Below are 9,280 nucleotides of genomic sequence, written 5' to 3'. Positions count from 1 at the left end.
CTCCCTTAAAAAACAGTGAAGAGATGGAGCAGTGAGGCAAAGCAGGAACTACAAGACTGTTTTGACTGCACTGATTGGAGAATCTTTGAGGCTGGAACTGACAGCCAGGATGAACTGACTGACACTGTGACATCAGACATCAGTTTTTGAATGAGTATAGTTTGTATAGTACAGTGTTATTTATGTGTGTATAGTATAGTGTTATTTATGTGTGTATTGTATAGTATAGTGTTATTTATGTGTGTATTGTATAGTATAGTGTTATTTATGTCTGTATTGTATAGTATAGTGTTATTTATGTGTGTATTGTATAGTATAGTGTTATTTATGTCTGTATTGTATAGCATAGTGTTATTTATGTCTGTATTGTATAGTATAGTGTTATTTATGTGTGTATTGTATAGTATAGTGTTATTTATGTGTGTATTGTATAGTATAGTGTTATTTATGTGTGTATTGTATAGTATAGTGTTATTTATGTGTGTATTGTATAGTATAGTGTTATTTATGTCTGTATTGTATAGCATAGTGTTATTTATGTCTGTATTGTATAGTATAGTGTTATTTATGTGTGTATTGTATAGTATACTGTTATTTTTGTGTGTTTTGTATAGTATCGTGTTATTTATGTCTGTATTGTATAGTATACTGTTATTTATGTCTGTATTGTATAGTATAGTGTTATTTATGTGTGTATTGTATAGTATAGTGTTATTTATGTCTGTATTGTATAGTATAGTGTTATTTATGTGTGTATTGTATAGTATAGTGTTATTTATGTGTGTATTGTATAGTGTTATTTATGTGTGTATTGTATAGTATAGTGTTATTTATGTCTGTATTGTATAGTATAGTGTTATTTATGTCTGTATTGTATAGTATAGTGTTATTTATGTCTGTATTGTATAGTATAGTGTTATTTATGTCTGTATTGTATAGTATAGTGTTATTTATGTGTGTATTGTATAGTATAGTGTTATTTATGTGTGTATTGTATAGTATAGTGTTATTTATGTCTGTATTGTATAGTATAGTGTTATTTATGTCTGTATTGTATAGTATAGTGTTATTTATGTGTGTATTGTATAGTATAGTGTTATTTATGTGTGTTTTGTATAGTATCGTGTTATTTATGTCTGTATTGTATAGTATAGTGTTATTTATGTCTGTATTGTATAGTATAGTGTTATTTATGTCTGTATTGTATAGTATAGTGTTATTTATGTGTGTTTTGTATAGTATCGTGTTATTTATGTCTGTATTGTATAGTATAGTGTTATTTATGTGTGTATTGTATAGTATAGTGTTATTTATGTCTGTATTGTATAGTATAGTGTTATTTATGTGTGTATTGTATAGTATAGTGTTATTTATGTCTGTATTGTATAGTATAGTGTTATTTATGTGTGTTTTGTATAGTATCGTGTTATTTATGTCTGTATTGTATAGTATAGTGTTATTTATGTGTGTATTGTATAGTATAGTGTTATTTATGTCTGTATTGTATAGTATAGTGTTATTTATGTCTGTATTGTATAGTATAGTGTTATTTATGTCTGTATTGTATAGTATAGTATAGTGTAATTTATGTCTGTATTATCTTGTATATTATAGTGTTATTTATGTCTGTTCTTTTGAGAGTCACAAACTGCTGGAACCAAATTCTTTGTGTGTGTCAACACATTTGGAGAATAAACCTGATTCTGATTCTGTAGTATTTTCGTTTGTAATTATACGTCTGACATGCATCGAGGTGAGAGGAAGGAAACAGGTAAGCAGACTGTTTACTCTTTATTTAACAACGGCCACGCCGGCCACAACCTTCATCAATCAAACACACAGAACAGAACACACCACCCTCCTCAAAATCCCTCCGCATCTAAGTGGGCACTATTTAACGTTAGAATAGGTGCGCTATACAATATACTACAGATTCTGATTCTGATTCTGATTCTGATTCTGATTCTGATTCTGATTAAAACACAACAGCAATAAATTGTAGCGGTGCTTCTATAATCCATCATTTGAAAGGGCAAAATTTGGTGAGTGGAATTATAAAATGTCTGCAATGATAATGTCAACATTCTAAATTTATGGATGATTTGATTTTGTTTGCTTCTTGTGTTACTTCATGCTCCGCATTTGTACTTAGACTCTGTATTATTTTCTTTGGATGTTCAGGAAGACGGGAAAATATTTTGTCTGAGAAACGCTTACTGTGGACTAAAAACATGGTGACCATTTTAGCAGGAAAGTGGATTCTCCGGTCTGTTCTCCTCCTATTGTGCTGTAAGTTTACTCCTTTACTGCAAACACAACACACTGGAGCTGTAAATATATAGAAAGAGAATTCAGGAAGAAAGAGTTCAGTGGATATTTAATCAAATCCCCTTCAGCTGTTCTCTAACAGAAGGATGATTGTGAAAGTCATTTTTAATAGTTAGTGTGTTGGGTGTGATGAATTTTCCTCAGTGTTGAGCTGAACACTGATACAGCAGTTGTGTGTTAGATCACGTTTCACACCACGTTAACTTTTCACACAAAGACACAAACACAGGAACTTTTATTTGGTTTGTGTTACAGACTCTGAATAAATACTAAACCTTCATATTTATTCTCACTGATCTGGAGACTCTACAACACTGTTAGAACTTTTCTTATAATAAATGTTGTGTTTACTTTTCATTTATTTAAGGACCATAATTAAGAAACACTGCTGTACTTTAATCAGAGTCTAGAGTGAGTTTTAAAAGCACACATTAATGTACTGAAGGAGTTTTCTGGATGATTTCAGTCCAGTTTATCTTTAGCAGATAAAATAATGTTTACAGTTTAAGTGTTTCGCTGTTTAATAAAGACTTAATGTGGTTATTGATGAGAATATTGATTTCTCCTTTTAGCAGAACAAATGTCCCAAAACAGTAAATACATTTTTTAAATTAAAATGTACTTTTTCGTTAAAATCTCATGATAATTTAAGGGCGTGAATACTTTTGCAAGGCAATGTATACCATAATATACCATATCTGGTCTTAGATGCACTACTGTAGTAAATAATAATATATTTTCTACAGAACAAATCTGATTCTATGAAATGTAAAGTTTGTGCATTTTCAGGTCTAAATGCAGCATCATCTGCACTCACAGATCTGTATCACAGTGTAGTTTTAATGCACTTCATGTGATGAGGATGTGATGATGTTTGTGAGTGAAATGATGAAGCTGAATCTGTGATGCAGGTTTACTGTGTGAAGCTGGAGACGAGACGGTCACACTGCAGGAACTGGAAGGAACCACTTTAACTCTCCATACTGGGATAACTGGGATTAAGAGTAATGCTCATATTCTGTGGAAGTATGGACCTGAGAAAGCAGAGGAAACGATATTGAACAGTGTTGTGGCTAATGGAACAGTTTATACAGAAATCAAAGAGAGATTTAAAGACCGATTGCAGCTGGACAGAAGCAGTGGAGCTTTAACCATCAGGAACATCAGCAGAAATGATTCTGGAGTTTATTCATTCCACATCATCAATGGACTTCTCCCACTTAGGACTCTCATTGTCAGTGTTTATGGTGAGTAAAAGTGTTTCATGTCTCCTTCATATCTGTGTTTATTCTGAACTTCAATATAAAACGTCCAATCAGAGCTCAGTCAAGTCAAACTGCATTATTAAATCATTTAAAATAAATCTCAGAAATAATTAGACTTTTATTTTCCTGATTATCAGAATAAATATTCACCATGAAGAAACAAGTCATTATATATTTAATCCAATCAAAGAAAAAATCTGGACATGAGAACAAGCCTGAAATATCCTGAAACTATCAACCACTGAGATTCTACCCACATTAACATGAGTTATTGTCTGAAACCTAACCAGCTTCTGGTGTCTGTCACTGAAGAACTCTGGAGGCTTCAGCTGTAACATTTCAGTAAAACTTTACTCTAATACATTCATGTTTCTATCATAACAGCTCATTCACTGGGACGTGTACAGAGGATAAACATACAGGCAAAATAATCACAGGGCAATCAATATTACTAAATAATTATAATCACAAGGAATAAGTGAGACTGTAAATTGGGAAACTGAAATAAAACAATTCTCAGAATCACATTAAGGACAATGAGCAAGAGTTCAAAAGGAAAAAGCAAGGAATATATATGACTTATTATTAATGAAATAAAAACACAGAAGAGGTGAAGACATTAGAGGAATTAACCAATGATGTGTCAGGGGCGGAGTCACATCTCAAACCAAAACAAACACACACACACACACACACACACACACACACACACACACACACACACACACACACACACACACACACACACACACACACACACACAGAGTTGTGTTTCTAATCCATTCTCCTATAATGTGTTTGTGTTTTTAGCTCCAGTATCAACTCCAGTAATAATAAATGAAAGAGGAAAGCGAAGTGTGAATGACACAGAGACATGTTTCCTCCTGTGTTCTGTGGAGAATGGAGAAGATGTGAAGTTATCCTGGTACAGAGAGAATGAGAGAATCTCCATCACCAATAACACAGATCTCAGTGTTCCCCTCAATCTCCCACTTCAAATACACCACAATGACACTAACACTTACATCTGTGTGTCTGCAAACCCTGTCAGCCATAAAACAACTTCTCTCATCATCACACAGCTCTGTGACGTCTCAGGTACGTCAGTGAGTCTAAACTCATTACTGATCATCTGTCTGGTTAATGAAAAGTCATTTAAAACACATCGAGGATTCACATTTCACTGACTGCACTGGAATATTAATGGAATATTAATGGAATATGAATCCAGTGTAGCGTCATCTAGCGAAAATCTAAATAACATGAACTTTGTGTCTTATGTAGATCTGCTGATATGATCATATAATATTTATGTCATTAATTATTATTTCTCTACATTTATGATTATATCTTAATCTGTACAGATGATTCTTCCTCTTCACTGCTTATTGCTCTGATATCTGTTGGACTTATTCTGTTATTTATTATGATAATATCTTTGGGGATTTGGCTGAAAAAGAAAAAAACACAAGGCAAGTAATGAATCTTTCTGTTCATGTGTTTAGTTCAGTTTTTATATTTGTTCAGTTCAGTAACATTTAATCTGATTCATTTTTCTTTATTTTCAGAAAAACCTGAGGAACCGACTTCCTCTGATGTAAATAGTACAGCTCACAGTGCAGAGAGAGAAAAAGAGGTAAAGTTGTGGGGAAAATAAGTTGGTATAAAATCACAGGAGTGATAAAGTCTCCTCCTGATTCAGATAGTGAAATATTCTGCTGTGTTACAGGAAGAAAACTCCACAGTAACGGATGCTGAAGTAGAGAGAGACTCTGTGGTGGATTCAGACGTGAGGTGATCCAAATAATACAATACAATAATATATTCTTATTATATCATTTCTTTTACATTCTTCTGTTCACAAATCTCCACAGTTTGTGTTTCATGTTCCACATTTTCAGTGTGTAGATTCTGTACAATACCATTAAAGCGTGAACTCGGTTGTGTTTTCCATCTTTTAGTGAGTATTTGAGTCGAGAGCTAGATGTGATTACAGGAATCTGAGTTAACTGAGTCGTGTCTGAACGAGTATTTCTGTTTGTCTCGTCTCATTCTATTTACAAACTCATTAATCCCTTTGAACTGAGCTGAGAAACCCTGTAGCAGTTAGGACGTGTCTTCAGGGATCTGAGTCTAATAGCTTCACATTTACATGCTCTGACTAGCGGCATTAAAGTGAACAAAGAACCGAATGTTAAACTTAAAGCTAAAAACCAGCTTCAGTGAATCAGCAGCTTCAGTTTTCCAGCTTCAGTGTTTACGCTTCTCACGTTACAGCCGTATTGTTCAGATCAGATCCATGTCTTATCTAGAAGATCGAGTTAAAGGTGTTAGTGTTGCCATTTATTTCAAATATTAAAAGTTACTGAGAAAATGAAAATGTTCCTAAAAGTTTTCAGTAATAAAGTAAAGTTCAGATAAAACCGTGTTCAGAAGATGTGTGAACTTCTCCAAGACCCAGAAAACCCGAGAGAACTGGTCCAGGTTTAAAGACTTAAACTGATTTAGTTTATTTTTGTTTACTGTTATTTTATTATTATAATTCATTTATTAAACATTTTATTATATTTGAACACTTTTGCACAATACTGTAGTCTATTAATGTTACAGAGATAAAAGAATAAAAATCAAATCTGATCATTTAAAACAATCAGCCAACAACAATCATGTTCTTTTACTGTCACCTGAATAAATATTTTTTATATAAACTGTTTTTACCAAACCATAAGACAAGAACTGATCTCCAAGAGCTTTTAACAGGATCTAACTTTTCTTTTCTTAATATTAGTTAAACACAAAACCACTAATAACGTGTCATGCCATTTATAAAAGATATTAATATTTACTAGTTTTGTATTTTAATCACAGAATCATAAAGAGATGTGATAAAGTGTCAGGATAATAAAATAATCTCAATAAATAAGAATCTATTCAGATATCAGCTACTAAACATGTATATTATTATCAGGATTTTCCTTTTCATCTCTGTACATTTAAATAGAGCATTAAACAGTTTAAAGAAGGTGAATAATGTGATTTTCAGTGAGAAGAGAAAGTTGACGGAAAGTTTCTCTTACCGTAAAGAGCTCAGTAAAGTGTCCGGGTCTGATGATGACGATGTCCTTTTAAAACATATCCACATGAGGACAAATATATTTACATGGTCAACAATTAGCATTGTTCTCTAGCAGAAAATCAGGTTACAGGAATGTTTCTAATGGTTTATTAACATTACTTTCTTTCTATTTGACCTTCAGGAGCCGCAGCCTGCATTCTTCTAATGGTGGACATGAAGGAAGTGAATAGTTTTTGTCTCTTTTTTTTTTATTTTTTTTTTATTGAATACAAATGTATATAAACAACAAAGGCAAATACATTTACATTGTAGATAAATGTTACAGGCTCAACACAATATAACTAATAAATTGTTTAGAAAAAATAAAGAAAATAAATATATGGAAATCTGAAATTATATATATTTACATGAACTAAAATAGTGAGTAAAAGAAAAGAGAAAAAAAAATTAAATAAAGGTAAATATTAGAGGCAGTATCACAATAAATTGAATGATGTCAATAAGTAAAGCAGCTTCATACAGTAGCACTCTGACCTTTCATCTTACTGAGGGCTTTGGAAAAACTTAATTAATTAAAGAACCTACATTTATGAATAAAATATTACAATGCATCTAATTACTAATATTACAATGTTATTTAGCAAAAAAGAATTAGCACAACAGTCTTTAGGTAATCCAGATAAAATATGATGTAAAGAAAATACCAAACTATCAAAAACCACCTTTTTTTCTGTCAACCAGTCCTGAACTGATGTCCAGAAGAGTTTGGAGAAATTGCATAAGAGAAAGATCTGATCCGTGTCTTCAGAATGGCTTTCACAAAAGGAACAGGGGACAATTTCTATATTAAATTTCTGATTTAGGAATTTGTAAGAAGGATAAATCTCATTCAAGATTTTGAAGTGTATTTCTTTAGCTTTAGGAGGAACAGGAAATTTTAAATAAGCTGTTCTAAGATAAATCACAGTATTCTTCTCAAACATATGATCTGTTTTGTTTCTTTTAATTTGACAGGGGTAACAGGTTTTTAAAATGACCTGTCTTATATATTTATTAGAACAACTATCACTTTTAAATTGCATATCTCCAATATATAATGCTGGAAGAACAGGTTTAACTTCAGTATAAGAAAGATGGCATCTCATCAGCATTTTTATTCCAGAAGGTATTGCATTAACAACAGTGAAAAACTCTTTCGGGTGAAGGGCAAAGCCATGTTTCAAAGCATTATAGTCTAAAATGTTACCCTGTTCATCCATTAGATCTCTCACTGACCATATATTCCTGTTTAACCAATTCCTATAGCATAAAGACCTGTTCTTGTGCAATATATATTTGTTGTACCAAATTAAAGCATTATGAGGTGTAAAATTGTGTATGTGGCAATTTCCAAAATAAGAGTACTTGTTGGTGGAATGTTGATAGTTTCACTGGGAGTTTGCATACATCAAAATCACATTTGAGAAAAAATTGAATTCCACCAAATTCTTGAAACAAAGCTGATGGAACTGTAAACCAAAAACTCTTTACAAAAAAAAATCTTCTTTACATAGAAACATTTTTAACCATTAAAGTTTTAACAAAATATTCATGTTTTCAAATTCTATTACATTCAAACCACCTTGTTCATAGGATTTTGTAGTGTCTGCCTTTTTTATATAATGGGCTTTGTGCTTCCAAATGAAATTATACATTTTTTGGGAACATATTTTAATGAAATTTGAGGGAGGAGCCAAAGAAAGAGCGGGATAAATCAGTCTTGATAAATATTCAGTCTTCGTTAGCAAAATTCGGCCAAAAATGGAAATGTCACTTTGTAACCAGCAATTTAATATTCGGTTTGCTTTTTGCAAGTTATTATCAAAATTTTCTTTCGTACTTAATTTCTGGTCTTTGGTAACTGTAATACCTAGATATTTTACTTTGTCTTTTACCGGAATGTTATGCAAACAAGCACTATCACTCTGATGTAGAGCAAGAAGTTCACATTTGCTTAGATTCACCTGGAGTCCTGATGCCTTAGAAAAAACATTAACTAATGAAATAGCCAGAGGAATTTGGTCTTTGTTTTTTAAGAACAGTGTAGTATCGTCTGCCAATTGACTAATTGCTATACTTTTACCAAATACTTTTAATTTTTGTACCGTTTGATCATGAATAACTAAAGTAGACAACATATCCACAGCCAAAATGAACAAAAGAGGGGACAGAGGGCATCCTTGCCTTATTCCACGACTAACAGGAAATCTCTGTGATGTACCATAAGGAAGAGAAACAGAACTGTTCATACCTTTATAGATCATTTTTATAATATTGACAAAGTGCTCACCAAAACCAAAGCTTTCTAAAGCTTTAAATAAAAACCTATGTTCTAACGTGTCAAAGGCTTTCTTAAAGTCTAAGAAAAGAATATATATCCATCATCCTCTATCAAGTGATTGTATTCTACCATATCCATTACTAGCCTTACATTATTGTGAATGGATCTTTCTTTAAGAAATCCCGATTGAACCTCATTAACTACTCATTAAGTCCTTCGTTCAATCGATTGACAAAGACGTGTGTGAAAATTTTATAGTCACTGTTAAGTAAAGTGATTGGGCGGAGATTA

General features: G+C 32.1%; 1 protein-coding gene and 1 long non-coding RNA gene across 3 annotated transcripts; one reads left to right on the top strand and one right to left on the bottom strand.

Moving 5' to 3' along the window:
- The first annotated feature begins 2,181 nt into the window (after positions 1 to 2,181).
- LOC113643893 (CD48 antigen-like) lies at positions 2,182 to 8,256 on the top strand. Of its 2 annotated transcripts, XM_027148349.2 has the most exons (8): positions 2,182 to 2,289; positions 3,240 to 3,575; positions 4,404 to 4,691; positions 4,958 to 5,065; positions 5,162 to 5,229; positions 5,323 to 5,387; positions 6,851 to 6,891; positions 7,411 to 8,256. In XM_027148349.2, exons 1-8 carry the CDS (start codon positions 2,232 to 2,234, stop codon positions 7,419 to 7,421), a joined length of 975 nt encoding a protein of 324 aa, XP_027004150.2. In that variant the 5' UTR covers positions 2,182 to 2,231; the 3' UTR covers positions 7,422 to 8,256. The 2 variants fall into 2 exon arrangements, with proteins under 2 accessions (XP_027004150.2, XP_047671840.1); XM_047815884.1 differs by lacking the exon at positions 4,958 to 5,065.
- LOC125145144 lies at positions 2,192 to 6,854 on the bottom strand. The gene is made up of 3 exons (XR_007143458.1): positions 6,671 to 6,854; positions 3,246 to 3,362; positions 2,192 to 2,328 (listed from the first exon to the last, which is right to left on the bottom strand). It is a non-coding gene; the product is annotated as an uncharacterized LOC125145144 (long non-coding RNA).
- Positions 8,257 to 9,280: the final 1,024 nt, after the last annotated feature.

The sequence above is a fragment of the Tachysurus fulvidraco genome, chromosome 7, assembly GCF_022655615.1.
Source record: "Tachysurus fulvidraco isolate hzauxx_2018 chromosome 7, HZAU_PFXX_2.0, whole genome shotgun sequence".
Classification (NCBI taxonomy): domain Eukaryota; kingdom Metazoa; phylum Chordata; class Actinopteri; order Siluriformes; family Bagridae; genus Tachysurus; species Tachysurus fulvidraco.
This window is presented reverse-complemented; position numbering and strand designations above follow the sequence as displayed.

Coding starts and splice junctions, on each gene's coding strand:
- LOC113643893 (XM_027148349.2), top strand. CDS start 2,232: ATGGTGACCATTTTAGCAGGAAAGTGGATTCTCCGGTCTGTTCTCCTC. Junction 2,290..3,239: donor TGTTCTCCTCCTATTGTGCT/GTAAGTTTACTC, acceptor TCTGTGATGCAG/GTTTACTGTGTGAAGCTGGA. Junction 5,230..5,322: donor GTGCAGAGAGAGAAAAAGAG/GTAAAGTTGTGG, acceptor GCTGTGTTACAG/GAAGAAAACTCCACAGTAAC.